Here is a 12,634-nt window from a genome sequence, read left to right on the forward strand (position 1 = left end):
ATATTATATTTATATTGACGTTGTCTGAATAAAATAAACTTCAATGTAAAGGATCCCGTAACTTTAAACTAGCCCAAGGGCGCTTATCCCCCTAATTCCGGCCCTGAATGCATCTATAGCAACAAAACACACACACACAAAAAATATTTAAAAGTACTTTTGCAGTTTTTACGTTATAAAATCAGAACTTGTACCTAAAATTATTAATTCAACATTAGTACTTTCACTGGAATACTCTGCCAAACTCTTAAAGTACCATCATGACCTCTCCGCAGACAGAGGCACGCTGGGAAATGTAGTTTCTTGAAACCGAACGATTCGGCGGAGATTAACCACATAACTACATTTCCCACAAGTCCTAGCGCGTTTTCTTCCTCCTCTCCTTCCTTCCTGCAGCCTCGGCCCTTCTGAGCTGAAAAAGGAAGATGAGAAGCCGCCGCTGCAGCCCCGAACAGAACCGACACTGAACCGAACCGGACCTCTAGTGGAATGTCGGCGGAGCGGCTGCTGTCGGAGCGCAGGCCGAGCCCAGCTGCCGAACCCCGGCCCTGAACGCGACGCGACCAGCCTGGAGCAGCGGGGCGGGTGGAGCTGCAGCCCCGCCGGGCCGGACCGAACCGAACCGAGCCGAGGAGAGTTCCTGTCATCCACCGTCCTGCCTGCCGGCGATGCAGAGAAACCTGCGGGACTAAAGAGTCGACCGCATCCTGAAACCAGAACCGAACTGAAGCCCGCTTCAGGTGAGACCCCTCCCTGCACACCTGGGCTCAAGCTGGCACCTGGATTCAGCCGGGAAAACCACTGGTTCTGGTTCGGTGTCATGTTGGAGCGAATCAAAGCGGCGCCGTCTTAGTAATGCAGAAACATTTCGTACCAGAAGTTTCCGTCCAGTCAAAATGAGGCTTTAGTGAATTAATTAAACTTTTCTCCTCCTGAGTGAAAAAAAGCGCAACAAACAACTACAGGAATTACTAAAAACACGAAAATCTACATTTATTTTTAGGATTTAATGAAACTGCTCACAAACATGAACATGAAAACAGATTAATATTTCGTTAAATGTTGATGATCTGAGGTGAAGTTGGATAAATTAGAGGAAGGGCTTTTTTCCTGATTGATCTGCTGTGAATCAACCCCAGAGTATGATGCTGCCACTGGTGCTACGGTTTCTAGGTCTGAAAAGTTTATATCCGTCTTCATTAGACCCCTAAGGATGTATTTATTGTATTAAAAATTAGTATTTTCAGACATGTACGGGGGCGCAACTACATATTATTCAGGTGAATGCGAAAACATAAATCTCCCCCCTCCAAAAGGAAGGTACGTCAGGGTGAAGGAGCGTAGAAAACATACTGTCGCTCTATCCGTATGAGCGATCGTATGTTTACGAAACATTTATAAACTATTGTTTTTCCTGATTATAGTGTAATGCAACTTGGCCTTAAAAACCAAAGTACCAAACCAGGACTTTAGTTAAAAGAACCAAATCCTTTGAGCGACCTGTTCCCCTCCTGGCCTGTGGGGGCGCCACTGAAGGAAATTACAAAAAACATCTGAAGACACTGAGTGCAACTTCCTGTTTTGTGAAATGGAGTGGTATCAGATTTTAGTGTTTGGCTAAAGGCCACGAGTCATTTATCCTGCTAGCGCTAGGCTGGCATGTTTGTTCTGGTTGTGTTTACCCAGAATGCCCTTGTTGTTGCTTAAAACCAGGTCTTTGTTCGTTCTGGTTTAATCGGTATGATGTGTTCCTCTGTTCTCCACCAGGTGGCGGCATGGAGCGCTCCGGCAGCATCCAGCTGGACATCCCTGACTTCAGCAACTCTGTCCTGTCGCACCTGAACCAGCTGCGGGTCCAGGGCCGCCTCTGCGACATCGTGGTCAACGTCCAGGGCCAGAGCTTCCGCGCGCACAAGGTGGTCCTCGCCGCCAGCTCGCCGTACTTCCGCGACCACATGTCGCTGAGCCAGATGAGCACCGTGTCGCTGACGGTCATCCGCAACCCATCCGTGTTCGAGCAGCTGCTGACCTTCTGCTACACGGGCCGCCTCTGCCTGCAGCTGGCTGACATCATCAGCTACCTGACCGCCGCCAGCTTCCTGCAGATGCAGCACATCATCGACCGCTGCACCCAGATCCTGGAGGGCATCCACCTGAAGATCAGCCTGGCTGACGTGGACGAGGCGACATGCGACGACGACGACGACGCCCCGCCGCGGGCGGCCCGGCCCGGCAGGACCATGGAGGCCATGGTGCGCGGTGGCGGTGGCCATCACTGCGGGCTGAAGCTGCTGGGCGCCAGAGGCGGCACGGAGGCGTGCGAGGTCATCAGCCCGGCGGAGGAGCCACTCAGCCCGCCGCCGACCGTGGAGCACAGCGGGCTGGTGGGACCTGGCGCCACCAGCAGCAGAACCAGCAAGGAGCCGATTCTCCGGATCAACCGGGCCGGCCAGTGGTACATGGAGACGGGCAGCGAGCCAGAGAGGACCGACAGCGCCGAGGAGGGCGGCGGCGGCGGCGGAGCAGGCGGAGGCGTGGACCGCATCAGGATCAAAACGGAGCGCATGGAGGACTGGATCGGAGCCGGAGGGAACCAGGCGGAGGCGGCGGCCGCAGAGGAGGGCGGAGCCACGGTGATGATTGACACGTCGGGCCGCAGCACGCTGATGACGGCGCCGCTGGGCGGGCTGGGAATCCGCAGTGGACAGGCGTCCTCCAGCTTCAGCGAAACGGACCGGTGAGTCGGAACCACACCATAAATTAAGAAATTTGCCGATAAATTGTCCCACGAGTTACTGCGATAAACATTGATGTTGTTGTTTTCATGTAATATAAAAATGACTTAGTAATACAAGTTTGCCTTCTCGTTGAAAATTATCCTTTTAAATGTAAAATATCCGAAATAAACACAATAACAATGCTTGTTCTTGAAGTTATTGTGATAAATGATAACATCGCTGTTTTTTAGACTAACTTTAAATGATATAACAGGATAATAATGCAAAAACACTTTCTCATAGATTTATAAACTTTAATATTAGATATCAAAATAAAACTTAACTAGGACTGTTATAATAACACATTTTGCTGGACGATAAATTGTCTCTGAAGTTATCGCGATAAACGATAATATTGTCATTTCAGTACAATAATACAAGTGTCAAAGACCCATTGACTGTTTTATTTCCTCCACAATGGAAATAAAAACGACTTGCAACTGATAAATAAATAAAATGGTATCTGTAAACAAAGTCGTCCTTCAGAAAATATCATTCGGAATGGAAATAATCGAGGCAATTTTAATTTATCTTGCAATTAATTAATTGCTTATTGTGACAGACGTGAGAGAAACTAATTTTTTTCCTCATTATTAATACATTATTTTCCCAAAACAAGCTGCCAAGTCTTGGTCAAAAATTACTTGTCAGTAAGTTTTTTCTTATTTTAGGATATTTCCACTAGAAACTGGACATAAATACTTGTTGTGTATTTGTAGTCAAGGAACCGATTATTCTGGTGATTAATCTTCTAAAATAATTGCCACTCTGCAGATCTTTTATAGAAGAACCTAGAAAATACAAATAAACAAATAGTTAATTCCTTTTTTTAATAAGAAAATTAACATTTTAGATCTAATCCTACCAACTACAACTATCATATGAGTTATCATTTATCATGATGAATTACTCAAATAACAATGAATCAATTACTAAATTAGTTGACTTACATCAGTAATCGATTATTGGTGATTGTCCAGGTTCAGTCCCACCGGCAGCGTGGTCGTCCTCACCGAGCGCCAGAGAGCGAAGAGCGAGTCTCCGAGCCGAGCCGACGAACTGCGGCAGCCGAGCTCTCAGGTAAGAACATCAGGCGACATGAGGCGCTTTCCGACCAGAACCGACCCAGATCTACCGGAGTCTGAAAACCTGATTTATTAAAAACACCTTGTTTTTGTTGAAACTGTCATAATCTGTGAAAAGATCAATCTCCTCTGTCTTCTAGAAACAGCCAATCAGAGCGAGGAGGCGGGACTTGGCGCTATCAATCACTTCTTCTTACTCTCTGCTACACTGCAGCTAGCATAGCCTGTCATGACTGCTAAGGCTAGTTAGCACAGCCACCGATGACAGTGGATAAACAGTTTTCTTGTAGTGATTAGCACATTTAGCATCGAGTAAACGTGGTTGATTGGCAGCGCTAAGCCCCGCCTTCTGGCTCTGACTTGCTGTTTTTGGTGCATTTCTTCAGACAGCAGCTCAGGGATTAAATCGATTTGTTCACAGATTGTCTGTCTCATAACATAATGTCATGACATGGTGATAGTTTTAATAAATATGTAAAAAAATATATTTATTAAAAAAGTTTTACTGCAGCTTTAAGACAAAAAATAACAAAATCTCCTAAATAAACTTATTCAGGTTCCTAATAGTGCTTCTCAACATGTTTTGTCCAAAACATGTAAAAGTTTCTTAAATGCAGAGTTGGTTAGTAACTAGTTACATTTACTTGAGTAATATGACTGCGTTATTTGTATTTTTACTTCAGTAATTATATTATAAAGTATTTCTACTTTTACTTGACTAAAACTTCTGGATTTTCTGCCCTAAATCAACCAGAATCGGCCTCGCACCTGCAGGTTCTGTTAGTTTTTTATTGACAGAAACTGATTTGGAAAAACTTAATTTACCTGATTTTATTTATTATTTTGCTTATATGAATTATTGTCATTTTGATCCTTAAAATACCAAAAAATCCTCCTAACTTTATATTTTGGTTTGTCCAATGATGTAATTTTTAAATAGTAAATGATTGATGGTTTGATCAGTTACTCAGTATTTGAATAAACTTTTTTACCAAATACTTTCTCACTCTTGAGTATTTTCTTGTATGGATACTTTTTACTTTTAGGTGAATGGAAGCATGTTGCTGCTCTTGCTGTGTTTAATCTTTTGGGTTTTCTGCTCTCCTCTGGTTAAATGTAAATTATCTCGTTTAGTTTATTTTCACTCCTGATCCTGTTTTTGTTGGTATTGCATCTGGTTTGTCTGTGTCCATCAGGGCGAGGAGCACGCGGCGTTCGACATGGGCGGCTACGAGGATTACCTGAGGGAGCAGGTGGGTGATCGCTGGTTCCGCTACAACCCGCGGCTCACCTGCATCTACTGCTGCAAGTCCTTCAACCAGAAGGGCAGCCTGGACCGCCACATGCGGCTGCACATGGGCATCACGCCGTTCGTCTGCCGCATCTGCGGGAAGAAGTACACCCGCAAGGACCAGCTGGAGTACCACATCCGCAAGCACACCGGCAACAAGCCCTTCCACTGCCACGTCTGCGGGAAGAGCTTCCCCTTCCAGGCCATCCTCAACCAACACTTCCGCAAGAACCACCCGGGCTGCGCGCCGCAGGAGGCCCACAGCGCCTCGCCCGAGACCACCACCGCCTCCGTCCCGTCCCGCGGCGGCGGCCCGAGCGACGAGGCCTCGCCCAGCCAGGAGGAACCCGAGGCCGGCGGCGGGAGCAACAGCGGCCATTACGCAGACGGCCCTCAGACCTCGGTTTCCACCACGGGGCCCGACTGACCCGGGCGGAAACGAGGCGAACGCCACGCCGGTCCCGTCTGAAGTCAACGCACACCTCAGAGTCCGAAATGAGATTCTTACCGCTTTAAACCGCATCTACCTTCACTAACCAGACAGAACAGATTAAGCTAAAGATGAAGAATTGCCACACACTCCTACAACCTCACACACACACACAACGCTCAGCGGCGCGCCGCCGTCGACTTTATGTTGCAGGTTTCTACTTTTTGGATTTCCGGGTTCACAACGCAGCATCACGACTAGCGGTGCACCGATTACCGATTCCGGCCGGTTCCGATTTTTATGTCTGAATTTTGCTAAATATCGCTGAGTTAGCAACAGTGGGTCAAACCTCTCTTACTCTGGAGCAGAAGAGGACAGACCTTTTCTTGAGGAAATCGGGCCAATTTATCGGTGCACCTCTAATCCCAACTGTCCGGGGGAGAAGGAGGGCTTTGCCAAGATACTCAGTGCCAGTTTTACGGTTCAAATCCTTTTTATTTGCCTTGAGACAATCCGGAGCAGTCAGGTTAATAATAATAATAATCATTGCGCTCCAAGTGCCACAGCGATGACTGTTTCGTTGGAAGAGTTACATTTCAGCGCCCCTGGAGTTTCAGACTTCGTCACATTTCATTTTTTACACTACAAACAAAAAACTGCAGCTCTAACTTTTCCGTCATCAGTTTCAAGACATTTTGCTCCGTTTACAGCTTTATTCATTTATTTTTGTTGCTTACAGGATGGTGGCTTCAAATATATCAGTTTAGATTATTTTGACTTTCATATTTACTGTTTAAATCTTCATCATCAATAATCAATATCTGTGATAAAAAGAAATCGTTCGGCTTTACCAATGCTGAATTTGTTGGTTTAAAATGCTAAATCAGTCACAAAGTACGACAGAAAAACTAGGGATGCTCGACATTAGCATCAACATCGGTATTGACCCATATTAGCTGTTTTACTGATAAGTAAAACTGAGACGATACAAACAGACAATGTTTATTTCCATCTTGTTGCCGTTTTTTTCTGGAGGGAGTTAGCCATGCTAACAAAAAGCTAGTTAAGCTAAACCTAATGCGCTATAATATCTTTAGAAGATATGTTTTGTTTATATCTTGTTCGGTCCATCTTGTTTTGTTTCTTTATGTATGTTGCTAAAACTTATTGAGGGAAAACAGAGAGAACGTGAGGGCAGGAAGTGAAACAGTTGCGTAATCGGCCTTCATCCACTTCAAAATAAAAGCATGAATCTAACGTTGAACTATTCAAAAATAAAAATTAAAAGTTTACAAAACAACCAATAAAATTGGTGCTTTAAAATGAATCCAGAAATGTTAATTTAGGCTAAGTTAAGTGGGATAAACGACTAAAAGTTAGCTAAAAAGCTAAGCTAAAAAGTAGCTCGGCTCTTAGCGAGTTAGCGGACGTTAGCATTTGAGAAAATATATAATATCGGTAAATATCAGTTATCGGCTGTAGCAGCAATACTAATATCAGATATCAATATCAACCAAAATTTACAAATTTTGGTTGATATTTCTCTTCTGAAAGATATTTTATTTTAAAATTACAATAGCTATTGTTTATAATTATCCTTAAAGAATAATTGTACTAAATAAATAATAGTAGCTGTAATTCAAATTAAATGTGCAAAAAATCCGTCTAACAGAAAGAAAGCATGGGAATAAAAGACGTCTGTGGAGAAAACCAGAGTTGGGCTAAACAATGTTTTGTAGAGAATAATTTTTGTTTTTAGGTTTTTCCTTTTAGGTCTTTATTAATTGGTAGCTGAGCAGAAAGCAGAGCAGAGGGATCCGAACCCTGGACTGTCGGCTACCGATCCACATGATTTTTACAATTCCTGCCTTTTTAAATGTGATATTTGAAGCCATCATCCGCAGAGAAACTCCAGTCTCGCTGGTTTATTAGTTCAATTGGCTGTGAAATATTTAACCGGATCATGTTGATGTTTGCTAACTGTGGCGGTGAAACCTTCCAAGTTTCTCATAGATTCAGCCTGAACCACCTGGCAGCGGGACAAACTACCGAACAAACTCCCAGTAGGACAGAAACAGTCTCAGATAAGCTACACAGCTCGATAATTACCTCTCATCACTACGCAATACAGCTGCTGCTCACTCAGCACCACCGGGGGGCGCTCTGGTCCCCGTCAGTCTTCTCAGATCGGTTTTATAAACAGGTCTTGGTTTCTCTGTCATCACTGTACACATCTGTGCTTTTGACAATGAAGCTTATTATTTAAAGGAGGAAATGATCAGAAGTCTGTCGGTTAATGACACATTAAATCTTCTGCACTCCACCTGAAATATAACTGACTGTATAACTTTAATTTTACCATAACAATTAAAACTCCTCTCAACACCTTGTTTAATAATACAGCTTACTGTTATAAATCAACAAACTATTTATTATGCTTAAATTGGCCATATATTACATTTAAAATAGTTTTCTAAATCAATCCATTTTACAAAAATACAACTTATCTGGGCCTAGAAAAAAAAGAATAAAATTTCAAAGACTTTAAAGAACCCAATTTAGTCCTAAAAATCCAGTTGGATTAAAAAAAATCTAATTTTTATCACAAGCTGTCTCAATAAATGTAATTAAATGCAATTAATGAGTATTAAACCGAGCTTAATTTGGTCAGTTAAACTGTAGAATGACTTCAATCCAACATTATTCTGTTTCCTGGCTAACATTTTTAGAATGAGCTAGTGGAATAAACATATCTAAAAAATAACTTAAAATCATTTTTTAGGAATTATTTACGTTATTAATTTGAATGTTTCAAGGTTGAGACTCAAAAAAAGACTTTACATTTCATATTTTGCTGGTTCAAAGAGTGTCTTTGTTTCTGTGAGCTTCTGTTGCTAATTTCGCTAACATAGTTAGCCAATGCTAATATAATTAGCTGATGCTATTTTTGCCTTCAAAATTTAACTCTTTCTGGATGTTTCACTTGCAACCAAGAAAAATAAAATGTATCGGAAACAAAGAAAATAAGCAAAGCAAAACAAAAAGTTTAAGAGTAGAGCAAAGAAACTGAAAGCATTGTTTAGCTAGCTGCTAGCTCGTTACGTCAGGTAGCTAGTACCTTGAAAAACAATGGAAAACGATTCCATTGTTAACCATTTATCACCCCAATCTTAAATAGACTTGAGACATAATATAAGTCGACGTTTGGAAGCAGGATTATTGTTTTCAGGTGAATCTCAGCTAACCTGAGTGATTTTTGAACATATGCTAATTAGATGTGGTTTTATCCAGAGTGCATTAGATGTACTGTGTCATTAACGGCTGAAGATCTGGGATTAAAACAAATAAACGGAGCTCTACCCTGTCAGACCAGATGGATGTAAAAACCTGGCCGTTTTAAACCTCCAGACATTGCATGTCAGAGCAACTGGCAACCAAAGGACAGCGGCCATTTTGGTCCTCCGAAACGCCCAAACTTCCGCACTTAACGCCAACTAAGAGTCGTGGTAGAAAAAGTTTTTTAAAAACAGAACAATAACAAATCTACAGATATTATCAGACAGATGTATTTAAACTACTTAGATGTTTTTTTTTTTTGGCTTATAAATGTAAATGAGTTTAATCGAGGCGTGTGGGAGGTAGCACATGGATCCGCTGTTACTGTTTTCTACAGGACTGTGAATCTGATTCTCAGTGGACAGTAAAAAACGTTTTTTTATGCAAGTGAAGCCAGCGGCTCCGTCCTCACACTGAGCGACTCGAGATTTTCCTCTCGGATCTCACAACCAGAGCCGCCACCATGCTCACATTCAGGCCTAACCAGGATCTATCAGGTATAAAGACTTTCTTCTTTAGTCTCTCAAATGGACGTTTTCTGTTGGTTTTTTCCCTTTGTAGCAGAGCATTAACGGTTAAACCTCAGTGCAGTTTGCACACTGCAGAAATAAAATATTCATGTACATGCTAGCAGCAGGTAAAAATATGTAAAATAGTAATTTTGTGAGGGACAACTGGATTACAGAAAATAAAAAAGAGGGCTGGGCAATATGAGAAAATATACTAAAACCACAAGACCTCTGTAGGTGTACTGCAGCCACATTTAATACAGACTTGAATGGAAATGTAGTGATTCCAACAGATTTCGACTTTGTTTGTTACAAATGAAGACAGTTTATTGTGTAATATTATTACAATTTCATAATTTTCACCTTAAAATGACCATTTGGAGCTGTGTGTGTCATTTTTATACATTAAATCCAACATTTCATTCATCTTTATGATGTGCATCAAAAAAGTGCTTTTAATCTCTGTAAAAAAGCACAATCTGGCTAACTGCTTCTCAGTTTTTATTTTTACTTTCTTCCAAGCGTCATAAAAAACAAACATGAATCTAATCTGGTCACATTAGGATGAGACTTCATGTTCAGAAGCCACCAAAATGCTAATAACTAGCTAATATTATTGTCCAAAATTAGACTTAAGCAAAGGTATTTTTGTTCCTTTGTAAAAACTGAAAATACAGCAACAATTAGCATTACCTAACACTTTGAAACTGTAAAATATTTAGGTAACTATGCAAATCTAAAACCTTCAGATTTTTAATCTACCAAAGGTGGAGAAAAGATTTTAGTTGAAATCCAGTTCAGGCTACAATATTTTTACATATTTGTGTTGTTTTTTTTCCCCCTTTTCTTTAAACAAAGTGTGAGTTCAAAATGTAAAAAAAATTGTCTGAACCAGTCCAAACTGTTTAATTTGCTGTGGTCAAAATGCTAACTATTTTAAGTCAAAATGTTTAACTAGTTTCTGTTAAACTGTAGGCTAATCGCTGTTGGGAAGTGTAGTTCTTTAAAGGAAATAAAAACATGAAAATGTGCCAGAACAGTCAAGCTAGGTGCCAACTGTAATTCAGTTTGATTTATTTGACAAAAATAAATTTTAACTCTTGATACTTTGAAACGACTTCAAACCAATCAGTGAACCAGTTTAATTTGTAATTAGTGGAAAAACCTTTCTAGATATTTGTTCAAGGCTAAGCAGAATACAGTAATAAGAAATCTAAAAAAAATAAAAAATAAACAATTTTTATAGCATTAACTTACAGCATTAAAAAAGTTAATGCTAATTTGTTTTTAGCCTACTTAAGTTTTAGACTTTTATAGTCCTTTTGTGGAAAATGTACAGTTTAAATATTATTTCCTGGCTTTAAATAAATAAATGACAGAGCAGCTCTGAACCGGTCTGAACCGGTTCCGACTGGCTCAGTCTATCAAAATAGCCTGGTTGCTGATTTTCATGTTGTATTCTTAAATCTCATGATTTAAAACTTTAAACTGCAACACAAATGGATTATTAAATTATAAATACAAAATTAAAATTAAAAATGTACAAATATTTATGAATCATAACAAGTAGAGAGTTATTAAAACAATGAAAAGGAAAGAATACAATAACCCTACGGTAAGTTAAAGCCTTTCTTTAAATTTAAGGTTTTATTTTTTTTTGTAATTTTTTAATCTTTCAATTAAAAACTTCCCATGTTATAAGTATTATTAATATAATATAATATTCCTGTAACCGAATACCTCACTTAATTGTCTAAATGGTTGTTTGAGATGCTAATCCATTGTTAGCTTCTAGCGAGCTAAAGCTAATGGATGTGAAGATTTTAAATTTAGAGAAATGTTCTATATTTATTTAAAGCTTTATTAGTTGTTGGTTTCCTGTAAAATGAAGTTGTATTAATTGTGGCTCAGACATCTTGTGTTTTTTAAATATATTTTAAAAATACCGTATATAAAAAGTAAATGTTGCCCAGCTAGCAACACAAAGACGTTAACCCAGTTTGTCCTCCTGAAACTTCAGGAACAAACATTTAAGTTTAGGATGTGTTTTTGCATAAAGTCTTGATTTATTTTAAAGGTGCAGTTTTTAAAAATGCCACGATAAGCCTTTTAATTTTTCCTCTAGTTGTTTTTGGTTTGGCTGAGGTCTCTTCATTTATTAACACGTTGTTTTTAGCCAGTTAGTCGGAAACGAACCAGATTGGTTCTGGTTCTGTTAAAGGAATCCAGAGGGAAAAGTCGGATCTGCGTTTTCGTTTTTTTGCTGTGAACTTTTTCTTTCTCTTCTGTCTTCATTTTTATTATTTCCCAACAAAATAAACCCCAAACAAACGACTGCTAAATTTTAACGAGTCATTGCGAAGTGACGATCTTCCTGCCTCCGAACTTCGTAAAATCCGACATTTCCTTCTGAGTTATTCCGCCTTATTTTATTTTACTCTCTAAATATTTTCATGTTCAAACTGTGAAAAACAGCCAAACCTCATCACCTACATCATCACCTGGGCTCCATTTTGTTTGTTTTTGGTAACTCTGCTTTTCTACAACATGCCAAACTTTGTTTTCTTGTTTCTTTAGCTTAAGTCTGAAACTACTTGCTTTTTAATATTTTTTACTGTGTGAATTTAATGTTTAGTATAAAGAATATACAGTAACTTTGACCACAATATGCCTAATTATAAATCAAATCATTTAAACATAATCACTTAATGAGATTACTCCTTACTGTTGATTCCTCAAAGTATATCCTAATATATTGAAGCAGAAAATGAAATTTAGTGAATGAACTTTTAATATTGTACTTTTTGTTTGTTTTTTAAGGAGGTACCTGAGGAGCTCTTAATAGATGAACCTGAAAGGTTTTATGTGAAGCTCTTATGTTGCATGTGTCTGTTGCTAAATCATGTTGGAAACAGGGGTGGGAGGGGGGTTGTATGTGAAGGCCAAAGGTCGATTAGTTCAAGTAAAAAAATAAAATAAAATGTGAAGAAGCTTCTTTCACGATGACCACTAGATCACTCACAGGTTGTTTCTCCTCCAGAGGAAATAAAGCACTTTAAGTGTAAACCTGCAGTGACTCCTTTTCCTTTCTTCATATTTTAGCTGTTGGCATGTTTAACGGTCTTCAAACTGTTGAACAGCTGCCTTAAGTCAGAGGCCTACTCAGAGTCACTGGAAGACTGACTGCTACTGGAGTTCCTTCCTGA

General features: G+C 40.0%; 1 protein-coding gene across 1 annotated transcript; it reads left to right on the plus strand.

Moving 5' to 3' along the window:
* Positions 1 to 368: 368 nt before the first annotated feature.
* zbtb37 (zinc finger and BTB domain containing 37) lies at positions 369 to 12,497 on the plus strand. The gene is made up of 4 exons (XM_015043765.1): positions 369 to 740; positions 1,768 to 2,737; positions 3,758 to 3,857; positions 5,059 to 12,497. Exons 2-4 carry the CDS (start codon positions 1,776 to 1,778, stop codon positions 5,578 to 5,580), a joined length of 1,584 nt encoding a protein of 527 aa, XP_014899251.1. The 5' UTR covers positions 369 to 740; positions 1,768 to 1,775; the 3' UTR covers positions 5,581 to 12,497.
* Positions 12,498 to 12,634: the final 137 nt, after the last annotated feature.

This window comes from Poecilia latipinna, unplaced genomic scaffold (genome assembly GCF_001443285.1).
Source record: "Poecilia latipinna isolate Pla-1442-1.1 unplaced genomic scaffold, P_latipinna-1.0 Scaffold647, whole genome shotgun sequence".
NCBI lineage: Eukaryota > Metazoa > Chordata > Actinopteri > Cyprinodontiformes > Poeciliidae > Poecilia > Poecilia latipinna.